Here is a 25,555-nt window from a genome sequence, read left to right on the forward strand (position 1 = left end):
AGATGTAAAACTGGGGGGTTTGGTAAAGGGGGCCTCAACCATCGTGGAATCCTGGAATGGGTTGGGTTGGAAGGGACATAAAAGCCCACCCAGTGCCACCCTGCCATGGCAGGGACACCTCCCACTGTCCCAGGCTGCTCCAGCCCCAGTGTCCAACCTGGCCTTGGGCACTGCCAGGGGTGAATGGACAGTTTCAGGGGAAAGGAATAAATCAGATTCCTGTTTCTCAGCCTGCAGTGCCTCGTTCCAGCCTCTGAAAATCCTGCTTGGTTTCTTGCCTAATTGCGGAGCCCCCGACCTGTTCAGGTGACCAGAAGAGCACAGAGGCCACCTGTGGCCATGGCCACCAGGGCACACCTGTGCCTGCAGCCCGAGGGCCAGAGAGGGGCTAAGGCAGCCTCAGTTGTTTAGATCACCTCTCCCATCCCTGCTCCCGAGCTCTGCTGCCTGCCGGCGCTTTCCTTCCCGTGCTCTGGTTTCCCCCTAATCCAGGTGCTCGCTATTAATTATTTATTAATTTAATTAGTGCCCGGGTGCGGCTCCCGGGGCGCTTCCCTCGGCTCAGCTCGGGGACTCCAAACCTTCTCTCCTGCTGCAGCACTTTACGGGCCCTCCTGGGACTCGGCAGGACCTCTGAGACCCCGCGGGCTGGGGAGCAGGGCTGACACGGCAGGAGCATCCCGAGGTGCCGTTAATTGCCCGTTAATTACCCGTTAATTGCCCCGCGTCCCTCAGTTCTCCGCAGCCCCGTCGGTGGCTTCTCTGCAGTGACTCTTGCTTCCTTTGATCTGGCTTTGAGTTTCGGTTAGAGCCCGGGATGGGCAGCAGAACAAACACCAGGTTTAATACCGGCTGTGCCTTGCTTTGAGCTCTGGAGCCTCAGAGCCGGGCTTGGGAGGGCTGAGAGCCGGGCTTGGGAGTGCTCAGAGCCTGGAGCCGGGCTTGGGAGCGCTCGGAGCCTGGAGCCGGGCTTGGGAGCGCTCAGAGCCGGGCTTGGGAGGGCTCAGAGCCTGGAGCCGGGCTTGGGAGCGCTCGGAGCCTGGAGCCGGGCTTGGGAGCGCTCAGAGCCTGGAGCCGGGCTTGGGAGCGCTCAGAGCCTCAGAGCCGGGCTTGGGAGCGCTCAGAGCCTCAGAGCCGGGCTTGGGAGCGCTCGGAGCCGGGCTTGGGAGCGCTCGGAGCCGGGCTTGGGAGCGCTCGGAGCCGGGCTTGGGAGCGCTCGGAGCCGGGCTTGGGAGCGCTCGGAGCCGGGCTTGGGAGCGCTCGGAGCCGGGCTTGGGAGCGCTCGGAGCCGGGCTTGGGAGCGCTCGGAGCCTCAGAGCCGGGTTTAGGAACGCTCAGAGCCGGGCTTGGGAGCGCTCGGAGCCTGGAGCTGGCTCCGGGATCCCCCCGCGGGCTCGGGCAGGATTCGCTTCTCTGGGTTTCAGAGAGTGACTGGCGAGCAGAGCCGGTGGTTCCGGTGGCAGTGACAGGTTTGGTCGTGGTTTAATCAATAACGCCGCGGCCCAGAACGGTTCATGGTCCCGGCGGCAGGCGCGGCGCCTTCAGGCTCCGCTGGCGCCAGGGCAGCGCTGTCCCCGCTGTCCCTGAGTGTCGCCGTGTGTCCCCGCAGGGCAGGAGCGCATCGGGAAGGACTCGCACTACGAGCAGGAGGGGAAGGTGCAGTTCGTGATCGATGCCGTGTACGCCATGGCCCACGCCCTGCACCACATGAACCGCGACCTGTGCGCCGACAGCGCCGGGCTGTGCCCCGAGATGGAGCACGCGGGGGGCAAGCGGCTGCTCAAGTACATCCGCAGCGTCAACTTCAACGGTGAGAGCCGGCCCGCCACCTGCTGACCCCCACTGAAACCTACTGACACCCCCCTGTCACTCACTGATCCCCTCCTGTCCCCTGCTGACACCCTCTGTCCCCTGCTGACATCCCTTGGTCACCTGCTAACCCCCCTCATCACCTGCTGCCCCTGCTGTCCCCTGCTGACCCCCCCATGGGGCTGGGCAGGGGTTGCCCTGGGTACAGATCCTGCTCCCCAGTGCTCCAGGGGGCTTTCCTGGGTGCAGGCTGGGGCAGAGGGAGCTCTGTGCAGCTGAGTGTGACAGGAACAGCATGGCCTGTTCTGCTGCTGCTCTCAGTGTCGCCAGCCCCAGAGCTGGCCATCCTCCTGCTGGGGAGCAGCTCTGCTCAGCCCGTGCAGCTGGGACCACCCTGCTGGTCCCTGAGCTGGGACCACCCTGCTGGTCCCTGAGCTGGGACCACCCTGCCCTGAGCTGGGACCCCCCTGCCCCGAGCTGGGACCCCCCTGCTGGCCCTGCCCCGAGCTGGGACCCCCCTGCTGGCCCTGCCCCGAGCTGGGACCCCCCTGCTGGCCCTGCCCCGAGCTGGGACCCCCCTGCTGGCCCTGCTTTGGGGCCTTGCCCTCCTTGCAGAGGTGCTGCCATCCATGCAGCCAGGCTGTGATGGAGAGGCTGGATCTGAGTGAGGAGCTCAGTGTGCTTTTTGTGATTGTGTCCTGGAGGACAAAAGGCCCAAAATGTGGAAGACTTTAAACCTCAAGTGCTCACCCAGTGAAATTCTGGACGTTTTGAAGTGCAGCTGTGTTTTTGCCAGTGAAAAGCTGAAGATGCTGTTCATGGGAGCCCTTCGGGTGCCCAAACTGCCATGGACGTGCCCTGAGTACCAAACTCCCTGGCTGGTGACACCTGTGTCACTGCTGTCCTCCTCTCCATAATTCATTTCTCATCTTGCAGTGGTTAAGAGATCGAAACCTGCAAATTCAGTCAGATTGTGTCTGGGTTTGAGGGCTTCCTGCAGGTGTCAAGTGCCCTGTGTCTGTGTGGAGAGAAGGCAGCTCCTTTGTTGGGAACTGAATTAAATTGTCACAGCTCTGCATGAGCAAGAAGCTGCAGCCTGGAGACTGACACAGGTTCTGAACTGCTTAGTGGGCTCAGCAGAATCTGGGAACCCTTAACAGGAAGAAAATAAATCCTAAATGATCAAGCACCAGTGAAATAACGACATGTTTTAATGATTGGAAGATCAAGGGTTATTTCTGAAACGCCTGTTTCCTCTCTGCCATGAGGTTTTCATACATCACTTTTAATTAATTTCATTATTTCATGAAAGGAGCCCGAGCTGAGGCTGGATCGCTGCAGTGATGCAAACCAGGACTGACAGACCCTGCAGACAGGTGGCACAGAAAGGGCTCCAGAGCCTCACCCAGAGGTTAAGGAGGGCTGGCCCCTGCTGAGCAGAGCCCTGGCTGGAGCCCAATTACTGCAGCTCAGAGGCAGGAGAGGGACACTCGTGCCTGCCCCGGGGTTAGCAGAGCTTCCCTCCCCAGCTGCTCCATGGATCCCACCTCCCCTGGCTGGCTGTGCCCCTCAGCACGGGCTGTGAGCAGGGTGTGCTCCTGTCCCCCTCAGCACAGGCTGTGAGCAGGGCTGGCTGTCCCACTCAGCACAGGCTGTGAGCAGGGCTGGCTGTCCCACTCAGCACAGGCTGTGAGCAGGGTGTGCTCCTGTCCCCCTCAGCACAGGCTGTGAGCAGGGTGTGCTCCTGTCCCCCTCAGCACAGGCTGTGAGCAGGGTGTGCTCCTGTGCCCCTCAGCACAGGCTGTGAGCAGGGCTGGCTGTGCCCCTCAGCACAGGCTGTGAGCAGGGTGTGCTCCTGTGCCCCTCAGCACAGGCTGTGAGCAGGGTGTGCTCCTGTCCCCCTCAGCACAGGCTGTGAGCAGGGTGTGCTCCTGCCTGCCCTGTCCTGAGGGTGGGTGAGCTGCGGTTGTGGGGGACTGAGCTCCCTGCTGGGACTGTGCCTTTGGGGTCCCTGCAGGCCCCCAGCCCATGGTGCTGTGCCTTTGGGGTCCCTGCAGGCCCCCAGCCCATGGTGCTGTGCCTTTGGGGTCCCTGCAGGCCCCCAGCCCATGGTGCTGTGCCTTTGGGGTCCCTGCAGACCCCCAGCCCATGGTGCTGTGCCTTTGGGGTCCCTGCAGGCCCCCAGCCCATGGTGCTGTGCCTTTGGGGTCCCTGCAGGCCCCCAGCCCATGGTGCTGTGCCCCCCTGCTGCACCCAGGGGCACCCCAGGTCCCTTTCAGTGCCTTTGCTGGGGTTTGGGGTGCTGCTCCACGGAGGTGGCTGTGCTGTGTCCCCCAGGTTTTGTCCCAGCCCTGGCTTTGGGGTGGCCGTGACAGTGGTGCCCATCCTCCATCTGCCTCCTGCCAGCAGCCCTGCACCTGCCTGTGTGTGTCTGTTTCATTTTGGGAGCTCACCTGAGCTCCTGCAGTTCCAGGTGTCCCTTTCTTGTCAGCTCTGGGGAGGCTGAGCCTAACTCACCCTGAGCAGCCCTAGGAGTGGTGAGCAGCCAAATCCCATTTAGCACTTTGCTGCCTTTCCTGAGGAGCCAAGGAATTACAGCCATTGCTTCTGATTGACTCTAAGTGTTTCCACTCCAATGTATTCTGGCTGCATGAATCTGTAATGACAATTAAATATCTGCCTGGTGCTCACAAGGAACCAGCCAGGAGAGATTTCAGTGGGAGATTTTCTGTACCAGCCTTTGAACTGAATTTGTATCTGATCTCAGAGGATTGTAGGAGAGACAGGAAACAATTTACCAGGGCTAGAATGGAGACTATGCTAATTCACTCCTTCAAATCTTTTTTTCACTCCCTGGAATTCAATGAAGAATGGGAATCATGAAGAAAACGATAATCTTAAAGTTCAGTGCTACAACAGGAGAGATTTTTCATTGCTTTAGGGAAAAAAAGTTACACAGGAGGAGGAAGCTTTGAATATAGATATGCTGGAGGATTGTCATGATCTTCAATCTTGACACAATATTACTCTACCCCACTGAAGCCTATTTTAATATGTCTGGAAATAAATGTCACCCGGGAAGGTTGCTCCTGGAGCTCTGAGATGAGGCAGTGCTTGAGTTCTCCTCTTGGGAAGGTCCCCAGCCAGTGCTGTGCTGATCTCAATGCAGGTGTCCTGCTGAGAGCTCACCTGAGGCCGGGCTCAGGTGTCAGGGCAGCTCCAGGCTTTGCCAGCACGCAGGAAGGGCTGTTTGTCACTGGAGTGACAAGGTGTTATTTACCATTTTCATGGTAAATAAAGTTAATTCAGGGTCCTGCTCTGGGTCTGCCCAGGACACTCCTGTGGGTGTGCCACAGAGCCTGGACAAGGCAGTGCACAAGGAGTGCACAGGGAGGGCTGTCCCAGGTGAGGCAGTGCACAGGGAGTGCACAGGGAGGGCTGTCCCAGGTGAGGCAGTGCACAGGGAGTGCACAGGGAGGGCTGTCCCAGGTGAGGCAGTGCACAGGGAGTGCTGTTCCAGGTGAGGCAGTGCACAGGGAGTGCACAGGCAGTGCTGTCCCAGGTGAGGCAGTGCACAGGGAGTGCACAGGGAGTGCTGTCCCAGGTGAGGCAGTGCACAAGGAGTGCACAGGGAGTGTTGTCCCAGGTGAGGCAGTGCACAGGCAGTGCACAGGGAGTGCACAGGGAGTGCTGTTCCAGGTGAGGCAGTGCACAGGGAGTGCACAGGGAGTGCTGTCCCAGGTGAGGCAGTGCACAAGGAGTGCACAGGGAGTGCTGTCCCAGGTGAGGCAGTGCACAGGGAGTGCACAGGGAGGGCTGTCCCAGGTGAGGCAGTGCACAGGGAGGGCTGTCCCAGGTGAGGCAGTGCACAGGGAGTGCTGTCCCAGGTGAGGCAGTGCACAGGGAGTGCACAGGGAGTGCTGTCCCAGGTGAGGCAGTGCACAGGCAGTGCACAGGGAGTGCTGTCCCAGGTGAGGCAGTGCACAGGCAGTGCACAGGGAGTGCTGTCCCAGGTGAGGCAGTGCACAGGCAGTGCACAAGGAGTGCTGTCCCAGGTGAGGCAGTGCACAGGCAGTGCACAAGGAGGGCTGTCCCAGGTGAGGCAGTGCACAGGGAGTGCTGTCCCAGGTGAGGCAGTGCACAGGGAGTGCTGTCCCAGGTGAGGCAGTGCACAGGGAGTGCTGTCCCAGGTGAGGCAGTGCACAAGGAGTGCACAGGCAGTGCTGTCCCAGGTGAGGCAGTGCACAGGGAGTGCTGTTCCAGGTGAGGCAGTGCACAGGGAGTGCTGTTCCAGGTGAGGCAGTGCACAAGGAGTGCACAGGCAGTGCTGTCCCAGGTGAGGCAGTGCACAGGGAGTGCTGTTCCAGGTGAGGCAGTGCACAGGCAGTGCACAGGGAGTGCTGTCCCAGGTGAGGCAGTGCACAGTGAGTGCTGTTCCAGGTGAGGCAGTGCACAGGGAGTGCTGTCCCAGGTGAGGCAGTGCACAAGGAGTGCACAGGGAGTGCTGTCCCAGGTGAGGCAGTGCACAGGCAGTGCTGTCCCAGGTGAGGCAGTGCACAGTGAGTGCTGTTCCAGGTGAGGCAGTGCACAGGCAGTGCACAGGGAGGGCTGTCCCAGGTGAGGCAGTGCACAGGCAGTGCACAGGCAGTGCTGTCCCAGGTGAGGCAGTGCACAGGCAGTGCACAAGGAGTTCTGTTCCCTATTTCTGGATGCATTAAGACTCACCAGACCCGGGCTGCCTTCTGACAGCAGCATGTCTCAGGAGCAGATGGCCCTTTCTGGAGGGGGGAGCAGCATTCAGAGGCTGCACTCGCAGGAGTGCCTTCACTGCAGCACTCCCTGAGGACAGGAGGTGGGAGGCAGGCTCTCCTGCAGGGCAGGAAGGAAAGCCTCCTGCTGCTTCTGGCCTTGGGCAGAGCAGGTGAGGCAGGGCTCACCTGGGCTCGCTGTGTGGTTCCAGGCAGCAGGGTAGGGCAGGGATGGTGCTCTGTGGGACAGGGCTGGCTGGTGGCAGTGTCCCAGAGTGTCCCCTTTGCATGGCTGTGGGACAGGGCTGGCTGGTGGCAGTGTCCCAGAGTGTCCCCTGTGCATGGCTGTGGGACAGGGCTGGCTGGTGGCAGTGTCCCAGAGTGTCCCCTTTGCATGGCTGTGGGATGGTGGCTCTGTGGGACAGGGCTGGCTGGTGGCAGTGTCCCAGAGTGTCCCCTTTGCATGGCTGTGGGATGGTGGCTCTGTGGGGCAGGGCTGGCTGGTGGCAGTGTCCCAGAGTGTCCCCTTTGCATGGCTGTGGGACAGGGCTGGCTGGTGGCAGTGTCCCAGAGTGTCCCCTTTGCATGGCTGTGGGCCAGGGCTGGCTGGTGGCAGTGTCCCAGAGTGTCCCCTTTGCATGGCTGTGGGACAGGGCTGGCTGGTGGCAGTGTCCCAGAGTGTCCCCTTTGCATGGCTGTGGGACAGTGCTGGCTGGTGGCAGTGTCCCAGAGTGTCCCCTTTGCATGGCTGTGGGATGGTGGCTCTGTGGGGCAGGGCTGGCTGGTGGCAGTGTCCCAGAGTGTCCCCTTTGCATGGCTGTGGGACAGGGCTGGCTGGTGGCAGTGTCCCAGAGTGTCCCCTTTGCATGGCTGTGGGATGGTGGCTCTGTGGGGCAGGGCTGGCTGGTGGCAGTGTCCCAGAGTGTCCCCTTTGCATGGCTGTGGGACAGGGCTGGCTGGTGGCAGTGTCCCAGAGTGTCCCCTTTGCATGGCTGTGGGACAGGGCTGGCTGGTGGCAGTGTCCCAGAGTGTCCCCTTTGCATGTCTGTGGGCAGGGCTGGCTGGTGGCAGTGTCCCAGAGTGTCCCCTTTGCATGGCTGTGGGACAGGGCTGGCTGGTGGCAGTGTCCCAGAGTGTCCCCTTTGCAAGGCTGTGGGATGGTGGCTCTGTGGGGCAGGGCTGGCTGGTGGCAGTGTCCCAGAGTGTCCCCTTTGCATGGCTGTGGGATGGTGGCTCTGTGGGCAGGGCTGGCTGGTGGCAGTGTCCCAGAGTGTCCCCTTTGCATGGCTGTGGGACAGGGCTGGCTGGTGGCAGTGTCCCAGAGTGTCCCCTGTGCATGGCTGTGGGACAGGGCTGGCTGGTGGCAGTGTCCCAGAGTGTCCCCTTTGCATGGCTGTGGGGCAGGGCTGGCTGGTGGCAGTGTCCCAGAGTGTCCCCTTTGCATGGCTGTGGGACAGGGCTGGCTGGTGGCAGTGTCCCAGAGTGTCCCCTGTGCATGGCTGTGGGATGGTGGCTCTGTGGGACAGGGCTGGCTGGTGGCAGTGTCCCAGAGTGTCCCCTTTGCATGGCTGTGGGATGGTGGCCTCGGCGTGTTTCCGGTGTGAAAGCCCAGATGACAGGCTGGGTAAAGATTTGGTGCTGGGTGGATGGATTTTGTCTCCTTTGCTCCCCCAGGCAGTGCTGGCACTCCAGTGATGTTCAACAAGAACGGGGACGCCCCGGGGCGCTACGACATCTTCCAGTTCCACAGCAGCAACACCAGCACGCCCGGCTACCGCCTGGTGGGCCAGTGGACAGACGACCTGCAGCTCAACGTGAGTGCCCTGCTCCTTGGCCCTGGGCCCTCAGACCAGCTGGGCCCCTGGCCGTGTCCTGCACACCGGGTCCCTCTGCCCTGTCCTGCAGCCCTCTCCCTGGACCCAGAGAGCCAGAGCTCCTCACTCTGACAGACACACCAGCTGCTCATGCAGGTTTTGTTGCTGCTGCGTGGCTGCAGTGCCCAGGTGCCAGCTTGGGAAGTGGAGCTGGGATTTGTTGTAGTTTGAAAGCACTGGGCTTTCCCTTGCAGATGCTGTTTGGTTTTTCTTGTCTTTGGAAGGCTGGAACAGAATGTGTTTGGAGTGAGTCACTGCTCCAGTGGTGCTTTTAACCCTCTGGGTGAGGTGGCCTGCCTGGGATGATGCCTAAAGGAAAACTGGCACGTAGGAGCAGGTGCTCAAGTGCACTTGGATGCTTCCCAGAAAAAAGCCCCAGGACTGGTGGGTGGGAGAGCTGGAGACCGTGTCAGCCTCAGCCCCCGAGCCTGGCTGTGCCCACGTGGCTGCAGGATCCCTGCTGGCTCTGTGCCCTTTGCCTCGGGCTCCTGGGGCACTGGTGCCAGCTTTGCCTCATGCCTGGCTCACTGGGGAGGGTTACCAACACCCAAAGACAGAGACTGCAATTCCCCTGGGCTCTTCAGCCCCACAGCTGAGGAGGATCAAGGCATTCCTGGGTATTTGTGGAACAAGGCTTTCCTCCCTCAGTCAGCTCTCCCAGCCCAGGGACATTGGAATTCTTGGTGTGCTGGGGCTCCTTCTCTGCCTCTGCTGCCACATCTCCTCTGGAAGGGTGACAGGACAGGCTGTGGGACATGGCCCAGCCCTGACACCCCTCCAGAGGTGGCCAGGACACACTGGGGTGACCCAGGAGGTGGCCCAGGGGGTGACACAGAGGAGACATGGGGTGTGACCCCACAGTGACCCAAGAGGTGACACAGAAGGTGACCCAGGAGGTAACACAGGAGGTGGCCCAGGGGGTGACACAGAAGGTGACCCAGGGTGACCCAGGGGGTGCTCCCAGCCCAGGCTCTCTCTGGACCTGGTGTCACATTTGGGGCTGGCCCTGTGACCTCTGTGGGGACACCTGAGCTCCCCCCAGCCCTTTGTGCCCCGGGCTGCCCACAGGGGTCACAGCCACCCCTGGCATGGAGCCAGAGGCCCCACACTTCCTATTTCTAATGTTCCCATGGTTGCTGTTGAACCAAGGAAATAATGTGGGTCACCGAGGGGCCCCTCTTGGAGGCTGATCACACACAATATTTCACTCTCCTTGAATTCTGGCTCATTTTTATTTTCTCTGTTTGATTTGCTCTTTCAGTGCTTTTCAACTTTAGATGTTCTATATAAGGAAACCTATATTAACTTGCAATTTACAGCTCTTTAGCAAAAAATATTAATATTTTATTAAGCAAATCCTTCTTTATGTAAACTGCACATCCTGATCCATTAAAATTTAAAGCTAAATTAATGGAGCTCGATTTGTATTCCTGTTGTTGTGTTAAATGTTTCCATAAAAAGACCTCTTTCCTCACCCTCGTGGCCCCGTGGCCACAGGGTCATGGGAGAAGTTGAGATTCTCTCACTAACTTCCCTTCTGATCACTCAAGTGTCCCAGTTCCTCACACAAATCTGTATCTAAGACAGTCCCTTTGGTATTATTGGATTCTTTCTTACAATAATAAGGACAATTGTGGAGTCTAGAGAAGTCAAGGACTCCTGGAAATAACCAAAAGAAATTCCATTAAATACATCCCAGGGAAAGCTACCAGAGGATGTGCTTTGTCCTCAGTAATTACTGTGGCAATAACTCTTCAGGGGATGTGTCCCAGTCCTCATTGCCAAACACAACCCAGAGGGGAGAGCCAGGCTCTTTGGTGCACCTGCAGTTTGAGGGGGCAGCTCTGCCCCGTGCTCTGTGTCCCAAGGGCTTTGTCCCTCCTGGGTGTCTGCACTCCCTGGGCAGGGGAAAGCCCTGCAGAGCCCACAGGTGAGTGCCCTGCAGAGCCCACAGGTGAGTGCCCTGCAGCTCCAGGAGGGCAGGAACGGCGGGACACCAGCTCGGTGAGTAAAGATTGCTTCTTTGTCATCGTCCTCATTCCAGGAAGGAACTGAAGTGTTTCACTCTGGGAAATGTTTCACTCTGCTGCTCTGCAGGCTCTTGGGGGTGCCTTCCACGAAGTCACCTTCCCTTTCATGGTGCTTTATTCTCTGGAATAATCTGGAGAGCTGAACCCCATTTTTCCATGTCAGATTGCAGCGTAACTGGTGTTTCAGTTTTGTCTCTCTTGCTTGTGTTGGCAGACAGACTGAGGAGAGCTCTAGCAGCTTCTTGGGACTCCCCAGATCTGCTCTGTTTCCTTGTTGTTGATAAACTGGCCTCATGAATTACCTGGGGCTGTGTCTCAGGTCAGATTACAAACATTTGATTTTCACTGTGGCAAAGCTGGGACACAACAGCTGATGATGTGAGGGCAGAGCAATCCCCATTTTCCTTTGCCCTCTGGCAGCCATCAGCCAGCAGGGCTGTGCCCAGCGCCCAGGGCACGGTGCAGTGGCAGCTTTGGCTGTGTTTCAGTGTCCATGCAAGGATAAAAGGAGCAGATGTCTGCTTTTACTGGCCTTGGCCAGGGTGCCATGCCAGGCCATGGCAGTGCTCTGCTCTCCCTGCAGCAAGGCTGTGGTGCTGAGGGGCCAGGGAAGGCCAGGTGCCACCCCTCTCCTTGGTGAGGGCTGTGCCAAGCTCTGCCAGCCCCTGTCACTGCTGCAGGCAGCTTTGGGCTGCAGTGTTTGCCCTGGAGTTCAGGCTCAGAGCTCGGCCAGCTCCATCCCTGCTGCAGCACAGCTCCGTGGCCCCTGGCACCTGTGGGAGGCACAGACACACCTGGTGCACTTAGGCTGCACAGACACACCTGGTGCACTTGGGCTGCACAGACACACCTGGTGCATTAGGCTGGACAGAGATGCCCTGCCCAGGGCAGAGCTGGGCTTTAAGCCAGGCCTGGCTCTGGAGGCTGTGCTCTGTGCTCAGGGCAGCTCCAGCCTTGGCAGAGCTGCTTGGCCTGGCTGGAGCTTTGGTGTTTCAGAGGTGCTGCTGGTGGAGAGGAGCCTGCCTGCCCTGGGGAGGATGAGGAGTGCTGGGTTCGGGCTGGTTTGCTTTTCCAGTGCCTCGTTTGAGTCTGTTGTTGTCTGGGTTTGCCTTGGTGTCTGAGGCTGGTGTGGTTCCAGCAGCAGGAAAGGGGAGGGTGGCTGCAGGCAGCGTGCCCAGGGGACAGGTCCTGCCTCCACGGGGAGCTCCTTGTGCTCCTCTGTGGATCTCAGAGGAGGAATGGACCCCTCCATGCCCTGCCCTGCCCCTCTCAGTCGGGAGGTGTCCTTGCTGTGTGTAGGGCAGCCTGTGGGGCTGCTGGAGAAGGGAGGGGTGTGAGGAGCTGCCTGAGCAGCTCCCATCCATTGCTGGCTCCTGAAAATGCAGCTTCTCGTGCTTGGAGGGGCTGACACAAACACATCTCTCCTGGAGGAACTGATGTGCCTGAAGGAGGGAGAAATGGATGGCTCCTCGAGGAAGCACAGCTTCTCCTGGGAAATTTGGTGATATTGCTTCTCCTTCTCCAGGTACAGGTAACTCAGCAGGTCCCAGGTTTATTATGTTTTTCCATCCTGTTCCCTGTGCAAGTATCCCAGAACTGTTCAAATCAATAGGTGAGGAAAACATTCCCTGTGAAATTGTTGAACCTGCTTTTTCCAGGTGTTGGCCTCGTGCTAGGGCTGCAGAGACCTGCCTGGGCTCCTCCCGTGGGCACGAGCTGCTCCTGGGGTCAGTGGGGAGCTGGGATCCTGCCCCATTCCTGGGGAGCTGGGATCCTGCCCCATTCCTGGGGAGCTGGGATCCTGCCCCATTCCTGGGGAGCTGGGATCCTGCCCCATTCCTGGGGAGCTGGGATCCTGCCCCATTCCTGGGGAGCTGGGATCCTGCCCCATTCCTGGGGAGCTGGGATCCTGCCCCATGGGCTGGAGGTGCTGGCTGGACCCCCCAGGGCAGCTGTCCCTGGGGAGGGCTCCTGGCTCTGTTCTGTGTGGGAGTGCCCAGCTGAGCTGTGGGGTCCCCTTGTCCCTCCCTCCCCAGCTCCCCACGGGCAGGACACTGCCCTGTCCTTCACCCCCAGCTCTGGGGTCCCCTTGTCCCTCCCCAGCTCCACAATCAGGGAGCTGTGGCTGAGCCCTGCCAGAGAGTGCTTGGGACATGGATGGCATTGGTGATGATCAGAGTGGTTCCATGGGCACAGCTGTTCATGGACCTGCTCCCCTCCTCAGCCCCCGAGGATGTGGGCTCCTGGGTGACTCCCTGCTCCCTGGGGTAACTCCCTGGGTAACTCCCTGCTCCCTGGGTAACTCCCTGCTCCCTGGGTAACTCCCTGGGGTGACTCCCTGCTCCCTGGGGTGACTCCCTGCTCCCTGGGTGACTAACTCCCTGCTCCCTGGGTGACTAACTCCCTGCTCCCTGGGGTAACTCCCTGCTCCCTGGGGTAACTCCCTGCTCCCTGGGGTAACTCCCTGCTCCCTGGGGTAACTCCCTGGGGTAACTCCCTGCTCCCTGGGGTAACTCCCTGCTCCCTGGGGTAACTCCCTGAATGACTCCCTGCTCCTTGGGGTAACTCCCTGAATGACTCCCTGCTCCCTGGGGTAACTCCCTGCTCCCTGGGGTAACTCCCTGCTCCTTGGGGTAACTCCCTGAATGACTCCCTGCTCCCTGGGTGACTAACTCCCTGCTCCCTGGGTGACTAACTCCCTGCTCCCTGGGTGACTAACTCCCTGCTCCCTGGGGTAACTCCCTGCTCCCTGGGGTAACTCCCTGGGGTAACTCCCTGCTCCCTGGGGTAACTCCCTGCTCCCTGGGGTAACTCCCTGGGTGACTCCCTGCTCCCTGGGTGACTCCCTGCTCCCTGGGGTAACTCCCTGCTCCCTGGGGTAACTCCCTGAATGACTCCCTGCTCCCTGGGTGACTCCCTGCTCCCTGGGCAAGCAGCTGGGAGCTGCTCTTTGCCCTGGGGAGCAGAGTGTGCCATAAACCTTGCCTGGAACAAGGAACATCCCTGTAGCTTTGGGGTGAGCTGGGGTCAGTGCTGCCCCCAGAGCAGGGGAGCCTTTGCTGGCAGGACAGCAGCAGGGACAGGGACAGGGACAGCACGGTCGCTGGCACAGGATGGAAATTCTACCCTGCAATCCTTTTTCCCCACACACAGAAGCACACTGAGTAACTCTGTAATCCTCTGTGCAATTTATGTGGAACCTGCTCACTTCAACACCTCCTGAATCTGTTTGGGCTCAGACTAATCAATTTACATGCCATAAACATCTCTGTTAGGGAGTTTGGAAATAAATGTTATGAATAGTGAGCTGGTGAAGAGAGTAATTAACTGTGTAACCTGCTGGCAAGAGACCTGGCTGTACCTGCCTTTTTTCGATAAAATATTGGAATTGGAATTGGATCCAAGCACCTCTTCTGTGGTGTTTGTTGCTCAGGAATATTCTGCCAACAGATGGTATTTGTCTAAAATAACATGTTCAAATTGATTGCTGTTCCTTGTTTTCCTGGGTTTGCTGCTGGGTTTGGGGTTTTTCCTTTGGAGCAGAGTGTGTTCAGGGTAGATGGAGTTTCTGGGTTTGGCACTGTTGGGGATACCCTGCATCTCCTGCTGCCCTGCTCCTGTCCCTGCAGGTGTCCCCTGCGTCACTGGTGACACGAGGTGGCAGTGCCACTCCCAGGGTGGGGTGTGTGCAGTGGTGGGGATCATTGCCCAGCATTAATGCTGCTCGTGCACAGTCCTTGCAGGAGGATGTGCAGTCTGTGTCACAGCTCCTGGCCAGGGCTGGGCCTCTCTGAGCCCAGGCTCTGTGACCCAGGGAGGAGCTGAAGGGTGACTCCATCCCTGGGTCCCTAGAGCTGTCCCCAGTGCCACCCTGCCCAGCTGGCAGCAGCCCTGGGGTCTCCTTTCTCACCTCCTCTTGTTGGTCAGCTTGGGAGGAGGTGGCAGCTGAACATGCCTGTCCCTGTGAGAGCTGAGAGCCTGGCACTCCCTGCCAGCCCTGGGGCACTCAGCAGGGCTGCTGGGGCTGCACCTGCCCAGGTTTCAGTGGCACATCCGGGGCTGGCACCTGCCAGTGGTGCCAAGTCTGGTGACAGCTAACAGCAGCCAGAACTTGCTGCTTTGTCTCCCTTCCTGTTGATCAAATTTGCAAGCAAACTCCTTTAATGAACTGGATGAGCAGCTCTGGGAGCTCTTGGCTTGGAGCTGCTTCTGTAGATCCCAAACATGACCCAGCTGTGCTCTGCAAAATGAAATTCTGGTCCCACAGGGATGCCAGTGCCGGGGTGGTGGAGCAGAAACGATGACAGATGTGTCATATTGTGCCTGTTTGCTCCAGGGAGGAGAGAGAAACCCCACAAAGGCTGATTGAAAGCTCTGCTCACATCAGGCCCATGTGAGCAGCCCGTGCAGTTCCCAGTGTTTAAGCAGAGCACAGAGGTTCCTGACAGGCCACGTGTGTGGAGTGGGTCAGAAATAATCTGTTTAAATGTCCTCGAGCACTGATTTCTGCAGCAGGACTGTAACATCAGAGCAATGCTGTGGAATTCAGAGTGTCCCCAGCTAACTGTCCACATGATGGACAATAATGGCCCCTAAAACAGCTGCAGAGGGTCCTCAGTCTGCTCTGAAACAACTTGAGGGAAGCCTCTGTTTGCTTTGTTTCCCAGCTTCATTTGGTTTTTGTTCCCCCAGACTGAAAAGGTGCATTCTGTGCAATGATTCCCGTGGGAGATCCCTGTTTGCTGGTCAGTCCCACCTTTACCTGCCCAGGGCTCTGGGCTGGCTGAGCAGCAGCTGCTCCCCAGTGCCAGTGGAACCAGGGATTTCCCCCTGCTTTAGCACTGCCTGGCTTTGGCTGCCTGGGGAGGGGTTGTACAGACTTCAGCTCCCTTTGTAAGAGCAGATTTTGCCCTTTTCCTCCCCAAATGCAGCTGGAAGGGGTGGGAGAGGCTTTTCTCCTCACTCAGCCCAGGCTGGGAGCTCGTGGTGCCCTCCCCTGGGGTGAGTCCCAGCTCCCAGGGCAGGTTTTGCTGAGGGATTGCAGCCCTGGGTGTGGGAGACAAGAACAAATTCCCTGTCCTGGGAGGCAGCTGCTGCCCTGGCAGTGTGCATGGCCACCAGCCATTCTTCATTTTCTGTGTACACCTGCAGTTCTTTTAGGGCCCAATTGGCTGAGCATAACCTGAGCAGGATCATTTAATATTATTAGTATTATTAATATCACTGCAGCAATCTTATTAGGGCCTAAATGAGCTGGGCACTGAAAGTCTCCCTCAGTATTTTGTATTTCTTTCATCCTCCCTCCCTGCCCTGTGCTGTTCTGCCCTGCACACGAGATGTGGTGAGGAAATCGCTGCCCATGGATGCTGAGCCTTCAGGAGGGAAACCCAGCACCAAATAATGGGAAATGCAGGTGCTTGAACCAGCTGGGGAGTGAGGAGGATGAATAAATGCCAGCTTTTCTGGGCTGGCAGGCACTCCAGGGGGAATGCTCTCCAAATTACACACATGAGCTTGGTTCCCTCTCCTCACTGCCCTTTCCACACTGGGAGCTCTGTGTTGGGCTTGGCAGAAGCAGAACTTCCCCACAATCACAAAGAACAGAAAAAATCAGAAGTTCTTGGCTCATAAGAGAGATAAACAAAGAGGGCTAATCCTTTGCTCAGACCTTAGGGAAGGTCGTGGCTGTGCCATGAAAAACAGCTCTGAAAAGTGTTCAGGAGAAAACCCAGAACTCCTGGAGCTGCTTCTAGATGGGCCCTTGTCATCCAGGCTTGTTCTGGGGGCTCAGAGTGTGCAGCTGTGGGCACTGAGCAGGTGAGGAACAGGGCTCTGAGTGCAGCTGGCTGCCCTGCCTGGGGCTGGCTGCCCTGCCTGGGGCTGGCCTGTCCTCCTGCACTGTCACAGTCTCTGCTGGGGCTGCCCTGTGTCCCTGCAGTGCCAGGGAAGGGCACTGGGAGCACCTGGGACAGTGGGAGGTGTCCCTGCCATGCCTGGTGGCACTGGCTGGGATTTGATGTCCAAACCAGTTTGGGATTCTGTGATAATTCAGATTTTCCCTCATCCTAAGGCACTTCAGGGTAAAAAGTTGCCTTGGATTAGCTCTGCTAACCCATCCATTTCAAGAGACAAGAGCTGTGTGTTATAAATGCACATTTGGAAGCACATGCTCTTTTTATAATTAAAAAATATTATGCAGGGGCTGCAGGATGAGTACTGAAGATGCATGGTCCACCCCCTTCCATTAGTGAGAAGACAACACAGAGCTGTAGGCAGATATAAAAGCATTAAAATAATTAATTTTCCATTTTATTGTGAGTCAACAGAAATATATAATAATAAGCATTTTTGCAAAAACTGTGGATTAAGCATTTTTCTCTCCATCAGTGGTGTGCTGGAAATGTCCTTGCTTTAATGTAGAACAAATGGCCCTTGGATCTCATTAAAAATGGTGCTGTGAGTGCTCAGAGAGCTCCCAGTGCTGCTGGGGCAGAGCTGCAGGGCTGCTGAGAAAAGGTGACAAATACCAAACAAAGGACAAAGGAAGAGGAGAAGTGAAAGGGAAGGAAACGAGGGCTGAGAATTGATTCTTGTAGGAGCACCAAAGAGCAGGTGGGAGAGAGCTCTGCCTCCTTCTGGGGTGGCAGAGCAGTGCTGGGAGGGGCTGGGGGCTGTGCTGGGGACCCCGTGGAGGGGCTGGGAGGGTGGGATCATGGGATAATGGGATAGGATGATGGCATGGCATGGCATGGCATAAGAGGATGGGAAGGGATGGGATCCATGGGATAATGGGGTAGGATGATGCCATGGCATGGGATAATGGGATGAGATGGAGCAGTGTCCATTCCCACTGCATGGCCCTTCCCAGAGCTCACGTGCTGCTGCTGCAGGAACAATCCTGCTTTGAGAGGGAGTTTGGAGTCTCTGGGAGTTCTGTGTTAGCCTGCAGAGGTGTGAGGGCTGCTCTGCTCAGTGCAGGATCTGGTTGGCACGAGCCAGCCCTGGTGGGGTTTTGCCTCCAGCCCTTGCAGGCTCAGTGCTGGGCAAGGCTTCCCCGGCACTCCCTGCAGGCAGGGAAATGAAAAGGAGCTCCGTGGTGTGGAGCACCATGTCTGGGCCAGGCATGCAGCAGCTCTGCATCCTCTCTGGCACTCTGGCTTATCACCAGTGTTATCTCTTGAAGGGATTTCCGTTGATATTTTGCAGAAGACTCTGCTGAGGATGTGTTATTGACATATTCTTAGCTTAAAACCATTATCACGGTAAATCCCTGGATTTAGGAACTAATTACAAGACATTAATAGCTGAGCCTGAAGAGCTAAGTCATGCAAATATTGCTGTCTGCAAAGTGGAATATACACAAATGTCTGAACTGCTGAGTTAGGAGCTGCAGTCTGGAGGTGGCAATAAATCTGAGCCCAGTCCTCGCCGCTGGCTTCTGTGTGTCCCTGAAATTAATGGCACCGTGATTATGAAAGTGGGATCAGGGAACATGGCTATTTTCTTCCCTGAGTAGGTTAATTACCACTAATGTAATTATTTTTGTACTGATTTTTATTTTAATCAAACATTGCACGAAACAATTAAGTTCAGAACAAATGGCTTATTATGGAAATGTTTGTGGTGGAGGGAAGCAAAGCAGCAATGTTTGAATTATCCCCAGATATTGAGTTACTTTATTCATTAAAATGAACAATTACACGAGGCCTTATGAGACAGACTAAGCATTTCTTTTTAATGTTTGTTCTGTAGTGAACATAATGAGAATATAGATTGTGAGTGGAGGCAGTCCCTCCTGCTGGAGGCATTCAGGAGCTGGGGATGTGTGGGAGCAGGGAGAGCTTCCTTTCCTTCCTTTCCTTCCTTTCCTTCCTTTCCTTCCTTTCCTTCCTTTCCTTCCTTTCCTTCCTTTCCTTCCTTCCTTCCTTTCCTTCCTTTCCTTCCTTTCCTTCCTTTCCTTCCTTCCCTCCCTCCCTCCCAGCTGGCCAGGGTGGAGTCCAAGGTACAGTGTCTGGCTGCCTCTGGCAGTGCTGTTGGTTTGGGAAGAATGAATTCCCTTACCCCTGGAGTGAAATGGAAGGTCCTACATTCAAACCCTCAGTTTTTCTGTTGGTTGCCAGAGCACTTTCTCACAATGTATGAGATGTTTTGCTGCCCCCTTTGCAGACTGTGCAAGGCATTTTCAGCTGATCCTTGCAGGTATCTTAAGAGATGTGTAGATGTGGGACAAATTTTCTTCAAACATGCACTTTTCTGAGTGGGGAAAGTGTAGTTTGACTCAGGTTCTCACCCCCTGCCCAGCATTCCCTCACAGGCACTTTGCATCCTGAATTTTCTCCAGAAACAGCAGACATCTGTCCAGGGGCAGTGCTAGAGCTGTTGTGGTGCCAGGAAAAGGACTTTCCTCCATTCTGCCTGATCCTCTCTTATCTCAGTCCACAGAGCATCTGTGCAGGGTGAAGTACCTTTGGGCTGTCCCAGGTGCCAGCAGTGCCATGGAGTAGGGCTGAGAATATGGAAATCCATCCTTTTGTGCCCCCAAGGGAAGCAGGGCTATGATAGCACGTTCATCAATCCGTGGTAATGAAGATATTCCACGTGGAAAATGGGTGGGAATCATTTCACTGCTGCAGACTGGGTCAGGATCCCAGATGGGTCGGGTTGATTTTAATGAGCCTTTGTGTTCCCTTTAGCAGCAGCACTCCTTTGCCTCCTGCACGCTGCACAGTTCAGGGATCTTTTCTCTTCCCCAGAACACTGGAGGTTAATGAAGTTTCCCAGGCAGTGGCAGACCTCTAGACTGTCTCTCACTGAGGGATTATTTTTACAGCATTCACAGAAAGACTCTTGGTACTCCAGTGTGTGAGCAGAGTGTGACTGCAGGGTTTGTGTTTTCACAAATATAAGATGAAAATGATACAGGATTTATTTTGGTTTAAATTAGGAAAGTGCAACTTAATCCTTCAGTTTAAGACTTGCCCATCCAAGTCTTCCTGTCTGTATGAATAATTAAGGCAGCTGATTCAAGAAACTCATCTGAGAACTTTGACTGCTTGTAGGGAAAACCATGGAGCTTATCAGCATTTAAGTGACCTAAGGAGAAATAGCTGAAATGTTGTTTTTAATGGCACTTCCTCACATCTATCCAGGGGATCAGGTTTTGAGTTTGGAAAGGACACACACACACAAAGCAGCTGCTGGAGCCACTGAGGTGCTGCTGGGCTGGGAATGGTGCAGGAATGCCAGGGCCCTCCCAGGCTTCCAGGCTGGACAGTTTCCCTGGGGCTCCAGTCTAAACCTTCCTTGTTCCTGGAGGCTGGAGAGTGGCTTCAGTCGGGCATGGTTTGAAATGATTTGTGAGTCCAGTTTTCCACAGTACTTGGGAGCCTTTGCTGCCTACCTTGGAGTTCAGGACTCTCCAGACTGCAGACTAAGTGAGACTTTCCATGTATTTAATGTAATCATTTATCATTTGCATTCCCAGAAGCACATGTGGTATTTCAAAAGCTGAGTGTGACTTTGAAATGAAATATTATCTAATTATTGCATTTTTCAGTCATGATCATTTTCTTTGTCCTTCATATTCCTCACCTGGCTTGTGTAGCAGACCTTCCCCCATTGTCAGTGATCCCATGCCCTACAGAAACACATTCCCACCTCATTTCACAAACTTCCCCTGGTCAGGAGCAGCTCCAGGAGGGGAGATCTCTGCTCTGTCCCGGTAAGAAGCCCCAGGGTTTGTGGGAAGCAGCCTTGCAAGTGCAAGTCCTGCCTTCCCTCAAGGTTTGCAGTGTTGTTAATAATAATTCTCATGTGGTTTATCTGGGCTTGGATGTCATTCCATCAGACTTAATGAGAAACAGAAATGAGAAACGGAGGCAGTGAGCACAGTTAGGGCTCACACAGAGGCACCAGGGTGTGGTTCTGGGACTCTGCCCATGAGAGCTTTATCCACTTGGGGTTTGTGTGCTGGGGCTCGCCTGAGTCACCTCCCTTCCTTCCCAGCTCATGTCTGTGGCTGCCAGCCTTAACCCTGAGTCTGTTTGCAGTGGGGAGGGAGTGTGTGTGCTGTGCCCCCCTCGGTGTGCAGCCAGCCCTAAGCCAGCCCTAACCCCGAGCCTGTTTGTCCCTGTCCCACAGATCGAGGAGATGCAGTGGGGCGGGGGCGTGCGTGCCGTGCCCCCCTCGGTGTGCAGCCAGCCGTGCCGGCCGGGCGAGAGGAAGAAGATGGTGAAGGGCATGCCGTGCTGCTGGCACTGCGAGCTGTGTGACGGCTACCAGTACCAGGCCGACGAGGTCACCTGCCTGCTGTGCTCCTACAACGAGCGGCCCAACGAGAACCGCACCGGCTGCCGCTCCATCCCCATCATCAAGCTGGAGTGGCACTCGCCCTGGGCCGTCATCCCCGTCTTCCTGGCCATGCTGGGCATCGTGGCCACCATCTTCGTGGTGGCCACCTTCATCCGCTACAACGACACGCCGATCGTGCGCGCCTCGGGCCGCGAGCTCAGCTACGTGCTGCTGACGGGCATCTTCCTGTGCTACATCATCACCTTCCTGATGATCGCCAAGCCCGACGTGGCCGTGTGCTCCTTCCGCAGGATCTTCCTGGGGCTGGGCATGTGCATCAGCTACGCGGCGCTGCTCACCAAGACCAACCGCATCTACCGCATCTTCGAGCAGGGCAAGAAGTCGGTGACGGCGCCGCGGCTGATCAGCCCCACCTCGCAGCTGGCCATCGCCTCCAGCCTCATCTCCGTCCAGCTGCTCGGGGTCTTCATCTGGTTTGCGGTCGACCCGCCCAACATCATCGTGGATTACGATGAGCAGAAAACTATGAACCCCGAGCAGGCCAGAGGAGTGCTCAAGTGTGACATTACGGATCTACAAATCATTTGTTCCTTGGGTTATAGCATTCTGCTCATGGTGACGTGCACTGTGTATGCCATCAAGACTCGGGGGGTCCCAGAGAATTTTAATGAAGCCAAACCCATTGGATTCACTATGTACACTACCTGTATAGTATGGCTTGCCTTCATTCCAATATTTTTTGGCACTGCCCAGTCAGCAGAAAAGGTAGGTGAGAGTGCCCAGGATCCACTGTGGTTGCAGCCACGTGCTGGTGCTCAGCTTCCCGTGGATTTCCAGCTGAGCTCTCCAGGCAGCTCGTTCCTGACTCGGGGCAATCTGTGGCACTGTTTTCCTTCCCCGTTTAGCTCGTGGGCCATCCATTTAAAAACTGGCAAATGATCAATAGCAATCACGTTAGCCATTAGTTTTATTGTTGCATCTATTTCAATTGTTTCTTTACAGTAGGATAAGTGGGAATTAGCTGTCATATCACTCACAAAGAGGCATCTCCTAACTAAATAATTTTGATTGCAAGATGTAAGCAAGAGAACTGTCAAAAAAATACTCAGGTGGGCTCCTGTGCCTCTGGGCCCGAGGGCATTGTGGAGTCTGAGGAGTGGTCTGCTCACAGAACAGCCCCAGGACACATTTACACCATGGTGTAAAGGGCCTGTCCTGAGCTCCAGGGGCTGAGCCCAGTGGCTCCAGCTGATGCTCCTTGATGGAGATTCACCTTGACTTCTCTTCTTGAGAAAAGCTGTCATTTCAGAGGGATTTGGCAAACACCACCAAGCCCAATATTTAGAGAGCAGTGGCATTACTGGGCTGTCATGAACTGCTGTCAGTCTGTTTTACCCCTCCACCCCAGCCCAGCCTGTGTCCCTGTCCCTGTGTCCCTGTGTCCCTGTGTCCCTGCAGGGCTGTGCAGCTCCTGAGCTCTGTGACCAGGCTCGGTGCCCAGCCCCTGCTCCTGGGCCTTTCCCCTCCTGCCCTGCCCAGGGCTGTGCTGCAGGAGCTTTGCTGCTTTTCCTCCTTTTCTGGCTCTCCTTTTGGGTGGGGGTGCAGGGATTTTGCTTTTTGGTGCGTGCCACTGATTTCCTGTCAGATATTTCCTCTGGAAAATATTGTGCCTTAGCTTGGCCACGCACGTCTGCTGAAATGGAAATTGCACCTGCTGAAAAATCTCATGCAGCGTGATCTCTTCAGCTGAGGAATGGGGTTATATATAACACTGGGGTTCCAGGGGATGGATTTATTTTATTCTATCGATAAATACAAGCATAATGTTGTTGGGTGGAAGGCATATTGTAAACACCTGCCTTGTTCAGGGTAGAGAATAACACCTCCAACAACAAAAAAACCAAACCCCGAGCAAAGTGCTGCAGGTGATTCATAAAAGGTGAATAATTCAAGCAGGAGCTGCTGCAGCAGGTGGAGGAAGGCCAGAAATCTGAGTTTCTCCAGGATGGAGATGAGCCATGAGGCACATGGAGGTGGCACGTGGTAAAAGCAGATTTCAGATGTTTTAACAGCTTGAGTTCACTCACCCTGTTTCTTTGTCCACATCAGAGATGGAGAGAAGGCATGGCTGGTTGTGATTTGTGGCTCAGCTGTGATTTATGGGCTTTGTTTGGTGATGCAGCACGTGGACCCCAGCGATGTGGGATGTGCTCCTCCTTCCCACTGTGCAGCACCCCTGGGGTTCCACAGCTGGGATACAGAGCTCCCAGAGCCTGCCTGGGCACTGTGCAGCTCTGGGGCTCTGTTATCCTGGATTGTGTGCCCTGCTCTCCCTGCCTGGGCACTGTGCAGCTCTGGGGCTCTGTTATCCTGGATTGTGTGCCCTGCTCTCCCTGCCTGGGCACTGTGCAGCTCTGGGGCTCTGTTATCCTGGATTGTGTGCGCTGCTCCCTGCCTGGGCACTGTGCAGCTCTGGGGCTCTGTTATCCTGGATTGTGTGCCCTGCTCTCCCTGCCTGGGCACTGTGCAGCTCTGGGGCTCTGTTATCCTGGATTGTGTGCCCTGCTCCCTGCCTGGGCACTGTGCAGCTCTGGGGCTCTGTTATCCTGGATGGATTGTGTGCCTTGCTCTCCCTGCCTGGGCACTGTGCAGCTCTGGGGCTCTGTTATCCTGGATGGATTGTGTGCCCTGCTCTCCCTGCCTGGGCACTGTGCAGCTCTGGGGCTCTGTTATCCTGGATTGTGTGCCCTGCTCCCTGCCTGGGCACTGTGCAGCTCTGGGGCTCTGTTATCCTGGATGGATTGTGTGCCCTGCTCTCCCTGCCTGGGCACTGTGCAGCTCTGGGGCTCTGTTATCCTGGATGGATTGTGTGCCCTGCTCCCTGCCTGGGCACTGTGCAGCTCTGGGGCTCTGTTATCCTGGATGGGTTGTGTGCCCTGCTCCCTGCCTGGGCACTGTGCAGCTCTGGGGCTCTGTTATCCTGGATGGATTGTGTGCCCTGCTCTCCCTGCCTGGGCACTGTGCAGCTCTGGGGCTCTGTTATCCTGGATGGATTGTGTGCCCTGCTCTCCCTGCCTGGGCACTGTGCAGCTCTGGGGCTCTGTTATCCTGGATTGTGTGCCCTGCTCCCTGCCTGGGCACTGTGCAGCTCTGGGGCTCTGTTATCCTGGATGGATTGTGTGCCCTGCTCTCCCTGCCTGGGCACTGTGCAGCTCTGGGGCTCTGTTATCCTGGATGGATTGTGTGCCCTGCTCTCCCTGCCTGGGCACTGTGCAGCTCTGGGGCTCTGTTATCCTGGATGGATTGTGTGCCCTGCTCTCCCTGCCTGGGCACTGTGCAGCTCTGGGGCTCTGTTATCCTGGATTGTGTGCCCTGCTCTCCCTGCCTGGGCACTGTGCAGCTCTGGGGCTCTGTTATCCTGGATGGATTGTGTGCCCTGCTCCCTGCCTGGGCACTGTGCAGCTCTGGGGCTCTGTTATCCTGGATTGTGTGCCCTGCTCTCCCTGCCTGGGCACTGTGCAGCTCTGGGGCTCTGTTATCCTGGATGGATTGTGTGCCCTGCTCTCCCTGCCTGGGCACTGTGCAGCTCTGGGGCTCTGTTATCCTGGATGGATTGTGTGCCCTGCTCCCTGCCTGGGCACTGTGCAGCTCTGGGGCTCTGTTATCCTGGATGGATTGTGTGCCCTGCTCTCCCTGCCTGGGCACTGTGCAGCTCTGGGGCTCTGTTATCCTGGATGGATTGTGTATCCTGAAAATGCTGTGTCAGCTTGGAGGAGCAGCACAGCTCTGGGGCAGGGTTTGTGCCTTCCTTTAGAGTGTGTTTGATGGAAAGCCACTGTGGCTTTTAGCTGAAGGAGGGGAGATTTAGTCTGGATATCTGGAAGGAATTCCACCCTGTGAGGGTGGGGATGCACAGGGTGCCCAGGGAAGCTGAATATTCCCCCAAAATCTCATTTTCTCAGATTGTGTCATTGGGCTGTAGAGACAGAGCTGTCATTGATATGTTTTCATGTTTCAGAGAGGCTCTGCTGCCTCAGAGCTCTGATTGCTTTTATTTAGTAATTGTGCTGAGATTAAACAAATACATTGCTGGATGTTCACAAGCCAGTGAGAGCTGTCAGCGTGCTGAAATGCATCCTGCCAGTGGGGTTCTTCTCTTGAATGATCTTCAGGGCTTTTTTCAAGTTAAAAAGTTCCAATTGTGCCTCTGAGTGAGGGGTGACTATTGTTCAGCCGGTGTGGTTGTCCTGCCTGGGAGCTTTGTTCTTCCTGCAGCGATGAGAAATAGGGAAAAGCTGAAATAGGAAAAAGAGCTGTCACCTTCCATCAGCTGATTTCTGCATGAACCTTCAGTTGTAAACTGCTGGGGTTTTTTGGGGGGGGGTTGTAGTTTTGTAATGAAATTTGAAGTGCCTAATCCCATCAGCTCTTCCACCTTCCTTCTTGTTTCTCTGGTTTTTTTTCAGTGCCCCTTTTATTCAAATCAATAAGCAGGGCAAGTCAGGCATATTTGGCAGCAACACTTTTACTTATTGTGTTGAGTGTTCCATAAATACTATAATTTGAAGACACATGCAAAATGGGTCCTTGTTCAGATTAAATAATGTCACATTAGCACAGGAGCACTTCAGTCTCTGTGCTATTTTTTGGTGGAACTAAGTTACCCTTCAATTCTCTGTAACACAAATAGCAATTAGCCAGGTAGGACACACTTTTATTTTCTCCCTTGGGAAGGCTCGGGCTGACAGTTGCTATAGCAACTCTACATGTGTGGATTTGGGAG

At 56.1% G+C, this 25,555-nt stretch overlaps 1 protein-coding gene across 4 annotated transcripts in view; it reads left to right on the top strand.

Annotated features, from left to right (window-relative positions):
* The window catches only part of GRM7 (glutamate metabotropic receptor 7), a 207,159-nt gene that overhangs the window by 134,047 nt on the left and 47,557 nt on the right, over positions 1-25,555 (top strand). For 3 of the 4 annotated variants that reach the window (XR_009487913.1, XM_059856865.1, XM_059856863.1), the window contains exons 6-8: positions 1,610-1,810; positions 8,232-8,371; positions 20,602-21,537. Coding sequence is in view for 3 of the 4 variants with exons in the window: in XM_059856865.1 (XP_059712848.1) it covers positions 1,610-1,810; positions 8,232-8,371; positions 20,602-21,537 (1,277 nt within the window). In the remaining variant the exon portion in view is untranslated. Of the gene's footprint in view, positions 1-1,609; positions 1,811-8,231; positions 8,372-8,625; positions 9,840-20,601; positions 21,538-25,555 lie in introns of those variants that run through there. The other variant, XM_059856866.1, reaches the window with a different exon arrangement.

Source organism: Haemorhous mexicanus, chromosome 11 (assembly GCF_027477595.1).
Source record: "Haemorhous mexicanus isolate bHaeMex1 chromosome 11, bHaeMex1.pri, whole genome shotgun sequence".
Classification (NCBI taxonomy): domain Eukaryota; kingdom Metazoa; phylum Chordata; class Aves; order Passeriformes; family Fringillidae; genus Haemorhous; species Haemorhous mexicanus.